This window comes from Oncorhynchus kisutch, linkage group LG28, assembly GCF_002021735.2.
Source record: "Oncorhynchus kisutch isolate 150728-3 linkage group LG28, Okis_V2, whole genome shotgun sequence".
In the NCBI taxonomy this organism is placed as follows: domain Eukaryota; kingdom Metazoa; phylum Chordata; class Actinopteri; order Salmoniformes; family Salmonidae; genus Oncorhynchus; species Oncorhynchus kisutch.
Genome location: NC_034201.2, coordinates 35,729,905 through 35,746,362, shown reverse-complemented (window position 1 = coordinate 35,746,362; position 16,458 = coordinate 35,729,905). Strand labels below are relative to the sequence as shown.

The following is a 16,458-nucleotide window of genomic DNA, read 5'->3' as shown; positions in this document are numbered from 1 at the left end:
TCACACACATCATTCAACCACTCACCCTCACCGTGGAGTCCAATCATCAGGAGAGCATCTCTTTGTTCATCACAAGTGTACCAGGTCACAAAATCATCCTCAGCCTCCCTTGTTTCCAACGCCATAACCCTATCATCTCATGGTCGAGGATGGAAATCACAGACTGGTCACCTGAGTGCCAGAAGACCTGCTTCCCTGTCCCCTGTGGTTCCACGTCATTTGAGAGTCTTATGGTTGCCCTTCAGCCCAACATGCCAGAGGAAAACAAGGACCTTAATAACAAAGTAGAGGATAGAGAGAGTTTTGTTGATGCTGAGAACGAAATGTATACCGTATATTTTTAAATGACATTCTTAGAATGTTCTCTGAACATAACTAAAGTTCTGTTTTTTATGGAGAACTTGACTTTAAATAGAACCATGAGGAAACGTTATGCTGAAGTACTACAATTCCTACAGAAGAACGTTGTTTCTTAACGTTCTTGGAACAATCTGATATGACTTTAAATAGAACCATGAGGAAATCCGTAGGAAACGTTATGTTGAAGTACTGAAATTACCACAGAAGACCGTTGTTTCTTAACATTCTCTAAACTATTTGAGAACATTCCCAATGTCAAACCAGTTTTGGAGAACGTTCCTGGAACATTACCAATGTCAAACCAGTTTTGGAGAACGTTCCTGGAACATTACCAAAATTGAAATCAAATGCAACCATGTTCGAACTTTTGGAATTTTCCAAAGCCAAGCAACTGTTCTGCACCATTCCCAGAAGGTTGTGGGAAGGTTTTATGCGAAATAACCATATGACAACCACACTCACCAAGCTCTAAGAAACATATGGTTCTCAGAACGTTATGCTAGCTGGGTTGTTACCTATTCATTGCCTATTCACAGAGTGCCATCAAGACACCTGCCAAGGTGGAAGGACAAATTGTCCTAGCTTAAAGGGGATTGGGTTTCCCTCTCCTCCATTTGAAGCTGGTTTGACCCCGTCATTGTGACATAATGGAAGAGACCTAGGTGTGATCTTGTAAGCCGACCTCGTGACTTGGTCAGAAACTAATCCAGAGTTTCGCAACACTCATTTTGTGTTTTGCATTGTAACTAAATGATCAAGGGATTGGGAGTAGTTTGATTTGGGGGTTATTCTTGAAAAACAGTTTGTACAACAATGGAAGAATGAAAAAGGTCATTAAAATAAGACAAAATTAGCATACCATAAGACTAATTAGACACCACAGACTAATTCCCTACCCAGGTTAACATGATTGATTCAAACAATCTTAACTTGAGACACTGTAGATGAACAACACTTGTTGTACAGAAAGGTTCAGTCACACGTGTGCATATCAACTTGTGACTGCACTGTTAATCACTCTGAGTGACATGTACAGTACTCAAAACAGAACATCACACTGAAATCAAAATATGTACCTATACATACTGTAATTCATTTACCATATGACTCAGCTAACTTTCAAATAATCAAATCGCTGCAGTACTGGACACGTGGTAGAAAGGTAGAAATAAGAGCATGGAAGTAGATATAAAATATGACATTAACCCTCTAGTGACCTCTCAGTTTCAGAGAGTGAAATCAAATTATTTAATGTATATAATAAGTTATTTGTGGCAAGACAATTGTAGGGATTGCTTAGTTTTTGCTTTTAACTATTCTGTGTAACTGACCAAACATGAGGAGTCTGTAGAACATTCATAATTATTTAATTTGCATATAGTATCACTCTGCATTGATGAGAAATAGCTTGGTTTATTCAAAAGTAACTAATCTATTAGTCTTAGAGTAAGAATAGATTGAAATAGAGTAGAGAAAATATAAATAATTGATGTTTAAATTTTGGTTAGTAACAGTATATGTCAAGGTTACAGAGCAAGGCATTATTTGATCTTGTTACAAACCAGAATCAGAATGATTATAGGTTTGCTAATCCTAAAAGGGAGTCATTTTGTCTATAGTGGCACTTGCTGAATTAGTTCATCCATGTTTTAGCATATCATAAATCTGCCAAGAGCGGTTGTTCCAACAACGTTAAAAAACAACGTTCTTCTATGGGAATTTCAGTACTTACACAGAATATTCCACATACGTTACCATGTTCTATTTAATTTCATATTTTTACTACATTCTGGGAATATAAAAAAAGAACAATTATACATCTTAACGAATGCTTATTTCCTTTGAAATGGGGTCTGTTTGAAAAGACTAAAATGAACAGCTTTGTATCTGTAAAAAAAAACATGCTATGCGAGCTCCGTCCTGGTGGTGCAGTGGACTAATTCCAAGGATAGAGAACAGAAGATCATAGGTCTGAATCTCACGGATGTACTTTTTGCATGATTAATACCGAAGCAAAATAATTTCCATGTGAGCTACTGTATCTGTGCTGTATCTGTGCTTTCAAAAAGGTTAGCCCAGTATAAGCTAGCAGTGATATTGACACATTCTGTGAATGTTTTAAGGAAGTTATTCAAAAATCTCCATGACCTATAATTTCCATTCTCAGAACCAGAGTAAAACGTTCTCAGAATCTCCCAGCAACCAAATTTTTTACATTTTTGCTCCACAACCAATGTGAAACCAAAAACATACGTTCACATAACTTCCAAGGAACCAAATGTGGTAGCTAGCTAGCTAATGTTAAATGTTAAAAGTAGTTCATTTTGAATCTACAAATGGTTTGTATTTGTTTGTATTGGAACAAAACAACCTTATATTTGGGGTTGTGATGGGGTAAGTGCTACGAATGCTGCAATAAACCCATGAGCAATTTAGCTAGTTACAAGTTATTGTCTGCAGGAAATTGTATACATTTTGACCATTACAGGGTAGGATGCCAAGTCTAGAAAAATACAAATTTTGCGGGCTTGTTCTTTTTTTATTTTATCTTTATTTGTACATTTCTTCCTCCATTACTGTAACAACGGAACTGTGAGTCGGGAACCAGGTGCAATGTTTAATAAAACCAGTAACAAGACAATTCCACAAGGCTACACACTGGTAAACAAGAACAATACCAACTGGTGAGAAAACATAAGGGAGTGACGTAGAAAGGGGAGGAAATGAAGTCCAGGTATGAATCATAATGATTAACAAGTGTGCGTAATGATGAATCCCAGGACCTGTCGATAGTATTCTGGCGATATCGTACGCTGAAGGGGAGGAGCAGGAGAAGATATGACAGTACCCCCTCCACCGACGCGCTGCACCAGCTGCAGGATGACGCCGACCAGAGGGATGACCCGGGTCCAGGCAGTGAAGGTGGAAATCATGGATGATGTTGGGGTCCAGAATGTCCTCCACCGGAACCCAACACTGCTCCTCTAGGCCATACCCCTCCCAGTCCACCAGATATTGGACCCGGCCCCCATGACATTGGAAGTCCAGTAGGGACAGTGTACGCCGGAGCCCCCTTAATGTCCAGGCGGGGTGGTGGTGTGTCGTTATGGACAGTATCAGCTAGGGGACCAGGAAACACCGGCCTGAGAAGGGAAACATGAAAAGAGGGTGAGATGCGATAGTGACTGGGTAGTTGTAACCTGTATGTCACCTCGTTGACCCTCTGGGGAACCTTGAACGTCCCCACAAACCAGGGGCTCAATTTCTTGCAGGGCAGGTGGAGTGGGAGGTTGCTGATAGAGAGCCATCAGCGATGGAGTGGATGTTGCGAGAAATACCTGGATGTCCAGCGGCAACAGCTGTGTGTGCACAGGACAGCAGCCGATCCCTTATCCCAATGAGAACGTAGATGCGCTCAGGAGTACAATTCCATCTGGCTTGACATGGATTCAGTCTCCTCGCTGTCCGTATGTACTCTAGGTTCCGATGGTCGGTGAGGATGACGAATGATTCCTTGGCACCCTCCAGTCAGTGTCTCCACTCCTCTAATGCCAACTTAATCGCCATAAGCTTCCGATCGCCGATGTCAGTTTCTTGGAGAAAAAAAGCACAAGGATGCAATTTCAATGGGTTACCCTGTCTTTGTGACAAACTGCCCCAACGCCCACTTCAGATGCGTCTACCACAACCACAAAAGGTAACGTGGGATTTGAGTGTTTTAGCAAGGAGGCGGAGGTGAAACGGCCCTTGAGGAGACAAAAGGCCTTGTCGGCTGCTGGAGACCACACCAACCTACGCGGCCCACCCTTGAGGAGGGAGGTGAGAGAGGCGGCGACTGCCCTGAAGTTCTTGATGAAGCGGCGGTAGAAGTTGGCAAACCCCAGAAACTGTTGTAACCCCTTGATGGTGGTTGGGACTGGCCATGACCTTACCACATCTACCTTCTTGTTCTCCATCCTCACTCCCTGCGGGCTGATTTGGTAACCCAGGAAGGATACAGCCCTCTGGTGGAATTGGCACTTCTCTGCTTTAACGAACAGGTGATAGACCAAGAGGCGTTCCAGGACTGCTTGAACGTGGGTGATGTGATCTTTCAGCTTGATCGAGAAGAACCCTGTTGAAACCCTGGCATGGGTCACAGCCACAGACAGAGGGTAGATGAGTCTGCGCAGAGGTGTAGCACCGGAAAACAGGTTGATGACACAGTCCCAGGGGCGACGAGGAGGGAGACAAGTAGCGCGGGTCTTGGAGAATACCGCCTTAACAGTCTGTTTTGGAATGGGTGGCCAGTAATAAACTTGTCCTGAACATCTCTAAAACTAAGAACATTGTATTTGGTACAAATCATTCATTCGTTCAAGACCTCATCTGAATCTGGTAATGAATGGTGTGGCTGTTGAATAAGTTGAGGAGACTAAATTACTTGGCATTACTTTAGATTGTAAACTGTCATGGCCAAAACATATAGATTCAATGATTGTAAAGATGAGGAGAGGTCTGGCCGTAATATAGAGATGCTGTGCTTTTTTGACACCACACTTCAAAAAGCAAGTTCTGCAGGCTCTAGTTTGATTAATGTCCAGTCGTGTGGTCCAGTGCTGCAAGGAAATACATAGTTAAGCTGCAACTGGCCCAGAACAGAGCGGCACATTTTGCTCTTCATTGTAATTAGAGGGCTGATATAAATACTTTGCAAGCCAGTCTTTAATGGCTAAGAGATGAGGAGATACTGACTGTATCACTTCTTCTTTTTATAAGAAACAATGTTTTCATAATCAACTTACACACAGCACTGACACACATACGTATCCCACCAGACATTCCAACAGGGATCTTTTCACAGTCCCCAAATCCAGAACAAAATGCAAGAAAGCATACAGTATTATCCAGAGCCCTTATTGCATGGAATGTCCTTCCATGTCATATTGCTCAAATAAACAGCGAACCTGTTTTAAAAAATCAGATAAAGCAACACCTCACGGCACAACACCTCTCCCCTATTTGACCTACATAGTTTGTGTGTATGCATTGATATGTAGGCTATGTGTGCCTTTTTTAAATGTATGTAGTTCTGTCCTTGAGCTGTTCTTGTCTATTGATGTTCTGTATTATGTTTTGTGTCTTCATTGCTCCAGACCACCGCAAGGGGGAGTTAGAGCACTCAATATGCATTTGGGTCCCAAGGTTTTTATATGACCAATCATATCGAGTGGTTCCAATGACGAATTTGATGCGAGCCACCCATCCCTGGTGACTTTCTTCAGCAAATATGTCTGACGAAACATTACGGGGGAAGCAAACGTAAGTAGTTATAACGTCATAACAAGTCAAGCTAAAAATGTACAATTGAGAGGAATATGTTAGTAGATGTAGACACAAACGATTGTACGTATTTTTTTGTCATACAGTTAATTTAAGAAAATCACTATTTAGCAAGTTAGCTGACTAGCTAACATTAGCCAGCTAGCTAGCTGGTGCAATGACATAGTATGACATTGTAATTTGTGTTGTTTTAGGGAATCGTGACAACCAGCAAACCAGGCTGTCGTTTTGGGAAACTGTGGATGTAAAGAATCTAGCTAACTAAAGCATTTACTGCAAATTGAATGTACAGTTGTGTAAGTTTGCCTTGCCGTGCAATGCAGCTGAAGAAACATAGCTCGCTAACTATTTACTTGCTTATTGTGTAGTGGAGGATAAAAATCACTGTATGCCTATGGATGTGTAGCTAGCTACAGTATGGACCCTATGGACCCTAAAACGTTAGGTTCCAAACTAATATTCATACCAATCTATGAACCTCAGCTATCATAGTTGTTGTATCAACTTCAAGTCTGAATGGCATTAATGAAGCCTATGGATTGAGTAGAATATAATAACTTTATTGTGCCAAGGCTGCAAGTCCTATATACATGTACTGTAGTTAATACCACACATGAGATCCCCACATTGTAGCCTGTACATTGAATATATTCACTGATCATGTACTCTTCCTTGGCAAATAAAGGTGTGGTTCAGGTATGAATCTCTGTGAGACATTCTTTTTCAGTCATATCCAATACCAGGTGTATCAAACTCCATTCTTTGAATGATGCTGTGTCTGCATGATGTATTACAAATATACACTTCAACAGTGTTTACCACTACTACTCCTGGGACATCAATGATTACACATTGTAACTATGCAATAGACTAGGAACATTATTTAAGTAAAGGCTGATTTGTAATTCATATATACAGAAAGAAATAAAAAACTATGAATATCTAACGCCCTTCATCTGCATTAATCTGAGGACACAGGTTAGCATTTTAATGAGATACTTAATTTCAACCAGTGGAGAATGTGAAACGCTTTATTGAAAGAAGTTCATTATCCAGGTGTTATAAATACATAATACATGCATTATAATTATGATAATTGTAATATTATATTATAAATACAAGTTCAATCTGTACTTCAAAGCACATATGGTGTGCAATATAAAACGAGGAAGAAAGACGAGGTGGTGAGAGAGGTGTAGAAGACAGAAAAGGAAAGAGGTAAGAACAGAGGCAGACAGCATATGATTAATGAATTACAGTGCTACCCTAATATTCTCTCAGTTCATCACAATTGCAGTGTCTCTAGGGGTGTCTCCTAACCAGCCTTGGGCCCCCAGTTGTACAAAAGGTTCTTAAGAGCGGGGGAGGTGGCAATGATGGGACTGACTTCCTCTCTCACATCAAAACATACCTGCAGACGAGAGACAGATGGATAGAGAGAGAGCATGACTAAGCCTTGCTTTTTTATTCTAACATGGTCAGTCATCATAATCATCAGGAGGTGAAATGCAAAACTGACCTTGGATCATTAACTCTGGGACTACTACATCTCTATCTGTATTTCAATGTCTCTTTTTAATAATACTTCCTGTTGACCCGACCAAGTGACCTCTCACCTATGATCATGCTGTGCCTTCTGTGTCAGCCAGTTCAGATGCGGGAGGGATTCACCAACACAGCTGATACAACCTAGACGATTTAGGGAGAAGGGGCAGAGGGATGAAGTGAAGGAGGGAGTCTGTTATTGTGGGTGTGTGGTCTCACCTGGTGTTCCCACTAAGTGGCTACAGAATACTTTATGCTGAAAAACAGAAACATGAGGACAAACAATAGAATATAATGTCATTATTAGACATAAATACCACTTGTAGCTTGATGATGACTTGATCATTTGAATCAGCTGTGTAGTGCTAAGGCAAAAACAAAAATGTGCACAGTTGTTTGCATTCCAAACACAGTTGGTGAGGTGTCAGGTTCGCCTCTGTACTTAAAGGGTGATTACTCCAACTCTGTGAAATGTTGCAGATCTGCCCACAGACAATGTAGGAACACTTTTCCCACACAGAAGAGTTGGATAGAATTCGACAGGACAAGGTATTCTTCTTCCTCCAAACTGTGCATGTGAGACAGGTTCCATGTACAACAAGACAGGCAGAGAGGAAGAGAGAAAAATAACAGAACAGTTTAAAAACTTCTTATGCCTGTATTGAGTAGCTTGGATGAAAGGTGCCCAGAGGTGCCCAGAGTAAACGGCCTGCTCCTCAGTCTCAGTTGCTAATATATGCATATTATTATTAGTATTGGATATACAACATTCAGAAGTTTCTAGAACTGTTTGAATGATGTATGTGAGTATAACAGAACTCAAATGGCAGGCAAAAACCTGAGAAGAAATCCAAACAGGAAGTGAGGAATCTGAGGTTGGTATATTTTCAACCCAGGCCCTATTGAATTCACATTGGGATATGAATGAAGTTGCACTTCCTAGGGATTCCACTAGATGTCAACCGTCTTTAGAAACTTGAAAGCTTCTACTGTGTTGTGGGACTGAAAAAGAGCTGAATGAGTCAAGTTACTGGCAGAGAGACATTTCCTGGTCACGTGCATTCCACATGATATCGACTTGCGTTCCGTTGCTCCTCTAAACACAAAGAAATTCTCCGGTTGTAACTTTATTGAAGATTTATGATGAAAACTTCCTAATGATTGATTCTATACTTAGTTTGAAATGTTTCTTCGACCTGTAATAACTTTTTGAAGTTTTCGTGGAAAGTAATGCTTGACCTGCGTGAGCGTTTGGATTTGTATACCTAACGCGCAAACCAATGAAGCTACTTGGACTTAAATAACAGACATTATCTAACAATTCAAGCATTTATTGTGGAACTAGGATTCCTGGGAATGCATTCTGATGAAGATCATCAAACGTAAGCGAATATTTATCATGTAATTTCTGGTTTCTGTTGACTCCAACATGGCGGCTAATTTGATTATTTTTCTGAGCGCCGTCTCAGATTATGCATGGTTTGCTTTTTCCGAAAGTTTTTTTGAAATCTGACACAGCGGTCGAATTAAGGAGAGGTATATCTATAATTCCATTGTATTATCATCTACACTTATGATGAGTATTTCTGTTGAATCTATGTGGCTCTCTGCAAAATCACTGGGTGTTTTTGGAACTAGTGAGAATAACGCGCCAATGTAAACACAGATTTTTTTTATATAAACATTAACTTTATCAAACAAAACATACATGTATTGTGTAACATGAAGTCATCTGATGAAGATCATCAAAGGTTAGTGATTAATTTTTTCTCTATTTGTGCTTTTTGTGACTCCTATCTTTGGCTTGGTGGTGACCTAACATAATCGTTTGTGGTGCTTTCGCTGTAAAGATATTTGAAATCGGACACTGTGGTGGGATTAACAACAAGATTACCTTTAAAACGGTATAAGATACATGTATGTTTGAGGAATTTTAATTACGATATTTCTGTTGTTTTGAATTTGGCACCCTGCACTTTCACTGGCTGTTGTCATATCATCCCGTTAACGGGATTGCAGCCCTAAGAAGTTTAATTACCTCTGGTCATGGACACTTTGCCAGCAATAAAGCTTCTACGGCCTGTTCCTCGGACAGTGAACATCTGGCAATATCTACATTTTCGACCCCTTGATCAGCTCGCACTCTGAAAGTAAAGAAAATTGCTTATTTTTTGCAGATATGAAAACAATAACTGAGATATGACCGTTCAATCTAAAGCAGCAGATGTCATTTTCAGGATACGTCAATACAGCACAGAAAGCTTAACACCGGACTGGTATTGTGGTCGTTCATTAGGTGATGGGAAATATGCAGTATGTATACACAATAATGTACTTACCTGTCGTATCTCGGAAAAAAAAGGCATTGGCATTAAAAGTGAAATGTTTAACCTATTAACCTGCTTCATTATTTATGCATTACCAGTTGATGAAGAACAACTCCACTTTCATACATCATTGAACATTTGTCTACGAATAAATAAGAATAAAAAGTTAAAACAACTTTTTAGATTTGATGGAGAAATTACACTTCTTAGTACCTTATCAATTTATGATTTGTATTAATGTGGACGAGAGACTAAAAAGCAGGAACAGAGTTTTTTGTTGAGCAATGCAACGAATCTGTATCATTCTGGCAATGATACCTGCACCATCTACACGCTACAAAGACTCCCTAACTCTTGGCCATTGTACACGATGGCCCATTGCTCTGAGACTTCCTTTGACCATTCTAAAGCCCACATGGGGCATCCTTGACTTAATGGAGCTGATTTTCCGGTCTAACTCTTCATCTGACATATCAGAATAGCATTCCCTGATAGACCTATTGTGTTCTTTCATCCTTCTGTAAAAAAAATCTAACCGTTACACTGTCATGAAATATGATTATATATCGACTATGAAACAAATAGGACATTGCCTGCTTATGAGTTGCCATGAAAGTGTTAGATTAATTCAACTGAAAATGGCGAGTACAGGCATTTGTAGCTAAATGCTTTTGGTTAGCTTGAGAATAATAATTGCATGATTTATCATTCTACGGTATGTATGTAATATAGTGTAATACACTGAATCATAGGAGCTAACTACTAGCTATGTAAAAGTTGGACGGAAGAACGCCCAGTGCTGCTTACCTGGGATGCCATCATCACACAGACCTTCTTCGTAGGTGTCCGCTATGACTTCCTTTGTGTTGGAAAGAAAGGCTGAACAGTATTGGTTGTAGCCAAACTGAAACTCAAAAAATGGCAAAAATGGAGGGTGGTTGATAGCGAAATTAAATGAAGTTTTGTTTTCAAATACTTTTTTTGTTCTCTAAATATTTTTGGGGAACAAAATGCATAAAGTTTTGCGCTTTATTACAAAATATTTAATTGCAAAAAAATAGTTTTTGTACTTTGAAGCCTCGTTTTTGCTTTCAGAAAAATATATTATATTATATTATATTTGATTGAAAATAAAGTTTTGCTCTCGACAAAAATACATCCGTTTGTTGCAAGTTGGGGGGGGGGGCTAATAGCTAAACAATAGACTAGTCAACCTTTACTAAAGAATAGTCTAATAGCTGAGCTAGGTGTGAAAACCCCCCCTCCTATCGCAGACCAGATTTGCCCTAACAACCAAGGGGGAGTTAGAGCACTGATTATGCATTTGGGTCCCAATGCACTACTTTGTCTCTAACTGACAATGACTGTGCAATATAAACCAAATAATAAACTGATAATTGTGCACGACTTCAAATGAAACAAGCAGGTTTCGATCCCTCAACGTTCTTGCCTGAAGTCCAGCGTGCTATCGACTGCACCAAAAGCATGCTCAAGCCGCAGAGTCGATAGAGCGCGTCCTCGCGGTAGCTTGCTACTCAATGTAATAAAGTAATGACTTTTCAAATAAGTTACCTTACACGTTATTTTGGCTGACAATTTGTTAGCTACGCTGTCCTTACGAACCACATAGCATATCATTACAGCAGTATGTACCGGTATGTTAGTTATCTACCTAACGTTAGTAGTTATACATCAAACTTGACAGTATATTAACTATAGGCAATCTAACTACCCAACGTTTATTGACTTGATTATTCCTGTCATTCTTAGCTTAGCTAAATGGTATTGTCGTTGTGCATTCTCAATGGACATTCCGGTGCTTTCGTAAATTTGCTCTGGCTATCTACACCGATTTCAGAGCACTCTCATCTGAGTACCAGAGCGCAGAATAATTCATTTTACGAGCGCTCAACACCCATTGAACATGGCCTGTGTCAGTAAACATCGGCAAAAAAACATAAATAAATTGTTTCCAGCAGCACAGTTACAGTCACCAACGCTCTGGTTAACACAAAACTGCCTAACCAGCTCTGCTAGGGTGAGTAAAATGGTCAGAGTGGTCTCATTTGTGTCTGGAAGTAGCTAGCAAGCTAGCCAACATTAGCTTGGGTGCTTGACTGCCATTGTAGGGCCAGAACCCTCAAATCAACCCTGCAACATGGGAGCAAAACGGTCTGAATTTACAAACTGACAAATTGACAATCTCTCAATGTTCTGAAATTATGAGAGTCACGTTGTACAGTGCCATATTTTCTGTTCCATACTAAGAGAAACCCAGAGGGTTTTTTGTTTTTCATGGAATAGGAACACCATAATATTAATCACATGAATTAAGCAAGTACCAGTCAAAAGTCTGTACACACCTACTCATTCCAGGATTTTTCTTTATTTTTACTATTTTCTACATTGTAGAATAGTAGTGAAGACATCACAACTATGAAATATCACATATGGAATCAGTTAAGAACAAATTCTTATTAACAAGGACAGCCTACTCATTCCTCCCTGTCGGGGAATTTAACCCTGTCTCCCGCGTGACCTCCCCATCTCTGGTAATGCCAATATGGAAGACTATCAAATGCTTCTCAAAGATGCCCTCTGGTGGTCAAACTAGCACTAACTTGCAGTAACAGAAAAAATGTCTGACAATTAAATGACGTGCCATAGAATGCTGCGGCTGACACAACATTTAAAGGAGGAACCACTGTAGCTGCTGGTTTTGCAACAGAAGAAAGAAAATACCCCCAAAAAAACATTCAGTGAAAGTTAAAGAAGTTATTCAAAAACCTCAAAATAACCTAGTTTACATTCTCAGAGCGTTAAGAAAACCTCCCAGTAAAACTTTCAAGGAACCAAAGTAAAACATTCTCAGAACCTCGCTACAACTTAAAATAAACATTTCCAGAACAGACACATTATTAATTTCTGTTCTCAGAACGTATGGCTTTGTTCCCAGAACCAATGGAAAACCAAAGATGTACTTTCCCACAACTTCCAAGGTACCAAATGTGCTAGCTGGGGACAGCTTAGCGTCACCTGTGAACCACCCTTGTCCATCTGTGTGTGTGTGTGTGTGTGTGTGTGTGTGTGTGTGTGTGTGTGTGTGTGTGTGTGTGTGTGTGTGTGTGTGTGTGTGTGTGTGTGTGTGTGTGTGTGTGTGTGTGTGTGTATTAGGGTGGGGGATTGGATAAAATCAGAGGACACATTTCTATCTCTCATGGACTAATAAAGTATACTATTTTAACTCATGGTGGAGAACTGGTTCATGTTTATTCCATTCAAAGTGTTTTTTCCATCCACACACCATACATTAAAGCAATAATCTTTCTTCCTCATTTATTTATTCCTGCTCAGTAAAATTGGTATTCATGGTTCTCTTTTTCCTTCCAGGAGAATACGATGCATAAAAACAAGAAAGGGAAATGGTCTTTAAAGATCAACTTGGCCCCTCTTACGTTGGAACCACACAACCCCTCATGGCCATTCATAACACCTGAATAGTATAAGAAGACCATTGAAACATTCAGTCAAAACAAGGTAGGTTATCCAGAGTGTAGGTTTCACCTCAAAACCAGCAAAATGAACAACAACAAAGGTAGTCTACCCTCTTAAATTCTACAGAGATGACAACAAACCCAAAGTGAACTCCGAATCACACAAATGTGATTGCACATCCTCCTGAAGTACTTTGAATGACTCTCTGCTAAATTATCCCAAAAATATGACTCGCCTGTGCTTTAAAGTGTTGTTGTCTGTTAACCCTAGCCACAACATCAAAACACAGACACCGCTGGAGAGTTTATAGATCTGTCACCTTGTAGTCCTTGAGAAGGAGAAAACATTTGTTAAAAAAAGAGAACATCCTGTATGCTAACCATGACCTGTGTTTGTGTACCTTTTGTCTGCCGTGTGCTACCCAGCTCTGCATGGCTGTGTGTTGCTACTACTCTGGCCCTTCCAAGGCACTACGGGGTCTATGGCAGAGTGTCAGGATCCTGGTAGCACTCACTGCACCATCTCCCTGGAGAAACTCCTGGACCGGGCCATCCAACATGCTGAGCTCATCTACCTGGTCTCAGAGAACTCTCTCACCTTGTTTGTGAGTACACCCTACCATAAATGTATGTTAAACATGGGTTGGAAATACAATAACTATGTTTTTTTATTGTAGCACAAATTTAATTGTAACACGTAAAAAATGTATTCTACCTTTGCTTTCAAAAACACATGAAAAGCTGGTTTGGAGTGCATTTTTTTGTTTCTACATACATTTAAAATGTGTTGTAAACAGATGATCAAGTAATTTCACATCTGCCATGGTCTGTCTTCTTTCATTCAAACCTCTTGATTTTGATCGATTGTATCACTCCTTTGTATATGGATCGATCATGCAGAAACAGAGCTCATGCCAAATGTCTTCATAACTTTATTCAAACTGGAATGTTCATAACTGTAGTATTTTCTGAGAAGTGCTAGCTGTATAAACCTATTACTATTACTAATGCCTGAATCCAACTGCACTTCTTTCAAGATCCCAGTGAGAACTTGAAAAACTGTTTTATCCAGTGTAGAATGATATGAAGTGTGTGCACTTATAAAAAAAAGACTAACATATGTTGTTGCTGTTAAAATATCCTTTAAAATGTCCTGTTTGGAAAGCTCAGTATGGTTTGTGGGGTAGGGAAGTGAGGTTTGTGAACTCCCTAGATGAAAACCGATCAGAACTTAAATGTGTTTCTTGTCAACAGATGGCTTATGCTGGAAGGATCTTGCTATGCGCCAGTCTCTGTTAGTGTTTTCTTCTTACTTTGTTCTATTTCTCCCTCTCTGGCTCCGTGTAGGAGGAGATGTTTATTCCCTTCCAAGTTCGAATTCCGTTGACTCAAACAGGGAACACATGCACCACCAGCACCTTATCCATCTCCACTTCCAGAAGTGAGGTCCAAGAAAACTCTGTAAGCAGGCATGGAACTGACAGAGAGGCAAAGGCTCTGTTTATATTGCTAGATGTTGGTTTTACTTCAAAATAAAATTGTTCAATGCCTATTGCTCATAATATCCTCTGCATATGATGGGTTTTTGTGGTGACTGAAAGAGCTTGATGCCATTGTTTCTCTATTTGGTCCTCTCTTGTTTCAGGACAAGTGGCTTTTGCACTCCATTCTGTTCCTAATCAAGTTCTGGATTGATCCCCTGGTCAAGCTGCAGACTTCGTTGGATCGCTATGACAATGCCCCCATGGCACTGATCAACAAAACCAAGTGGATATCAGACAAGCTGATGAACCTGGCGCAAGGAGTGACCATCCTCATCCAAAAGGTGAGTCATAGGTCATATCACTGTTGCAAACAGATGTGCATACAGTACACTGCTTTCATGAGATATCCTAACATATAGTGTCTCAACCACTTTTGGAAGTATTTTTTACAAAATACAGGAGTATAGTACAGTATTTTCTCTCTCTCCAAATCTATCTGTTTTGGTTTGTTTTAAAGCTAATGAACGTTCCTTATCTTTTCTTGCAGATGCTGGGTGAGGGTGCTGTGATGCTGGAGCAGAACAACAAGAGCCTGGCAGACTACCCTGTGCATTTTGACATGTTAGAATCGGTGCTCAGGGACTATAGCTTACTGGCCTGCTTCAAAAAAGACACTCACAAGATGGAGACCTTCCTCAAGCTGCTCAAGTGCCGGCAGAAAGGTGGCCTGGGCTGCTCTCTTTTATAGCAGAGTCCCTCCCGTATGGAGTAGCGTGAAGTTGCTCCTAGGTGCTGACCTCGGGTCAGTTTTGAATTTCCCCACTAATGGCTAAGGTTAGGATTGGGGGAGGAGATCCTAGATCTGTACCTAGGGGGAACTTCTCTCGGAGCCTCCAATAGATACAATCTGTCCTTTCAACCGACTATCTGAAATGAACACAGGCATTATTCCTCTATTCCTCCAACAACTTCAGCTGCTTTCTGCAGTACCTATCAACATGCTAAAGTTAAATATGCCATGTATGTTCTTGCTGCCCTATCAAGCTTGCTTGAATACCTGTAATGGTAGCTATATATTTAGGTAGGCGTAAAATGAAATGTTATGTGAATACATGTCTATTTCAAAGTTTTACTTTTAGCAATTCTAACATGTGCTTATACAATCTATGCTAACATAGCATTTAGTATTTTATACACGATATGTTGACATAGCATTCAGCATAGGAGCTGCAGAAGATATGTCTACAATATGTTTCCATTTTTAAGTTTAAAAAAGCACCAGGAATGGGAGCTCGTGTTGCCTTTTTAAGAAGGCAAGAGAGAAGAGATTAGAACAGCAAATATAAGAACAGCAGACTGACATCTTTGTACAGAGGGGGAGGTATGACTCATCACAATCTTCCTCATGTTAGAATAGAATAATATAGACAGGGGCACAACTTTGGATTTAGAAGTGGGGGGGACATAAATTATCAGGGGGTCTTCCCTCAGATTTTTTGGGGGGGAGGCATCAAAAGCTTATTTCCTGCATTTCTACTAGGGCTGTCCCCAACAATAACAAAAATATTAGTCCACCAAGAGTTGTCTTTTCTTTGGACCAATCGATGGGTCTAAATTTTAAAAAGTGTATTTTTCCGTATATAGACACACCCTATGTGTTTTAATAAAATCAAATATATGTCCTTAACTTGTCTGATGCTGTTAAATTAAGACACACAAATGACTCAAGAGGGAGCCAGAGATCAAGATAGCCTAGCCAGAATAATAAAACAAAAGTTTCCTACCCTCCTCCCACTGCTGCTGGCCTTCGCAGATTCTGCCCTTACACTTCTGAAGTAGCCAGTAATAGGCTATACGAGCAGTCACAAACTTTCCCATTTCTGACCGACCGGCTAGATTCGGTCTTACGTAGCAAAATTTGGAATT

At 40.0% G+C, this 16,458-nt stretch overlaps 1 protein-coding gene across 1 annotated transcript; it reads left to right on the top strand.

Moving 5' to 3' along the window:
- The first annotated feature begins 13,105 nt into the window (after window positions 1-13,105).
- Window positions 13,106-16,214, top strand: smtlb (somatolactin beta). The gene is made up of 5 exons (XM_020464432.2): window positions 13,106-13,149; window positions 13,475-13,653; window positions 14,396-14,509; window positions 14,694-14,873; window positions 15,080-16,214. Exons 1-5 carry the CDS (start codon window positions 13,134-13,136, stop codon window positions 15,278-15,280), a joined length of 690 nt encoding a protein of 229 aa, XP_020320021.1. The 5' UTR covers window positions 13,106-13,133; the 3' UTR covers window positions 15,281-16,214.
- Window positions 16,215-16,458: the final 244 nt, after the last annotated feature.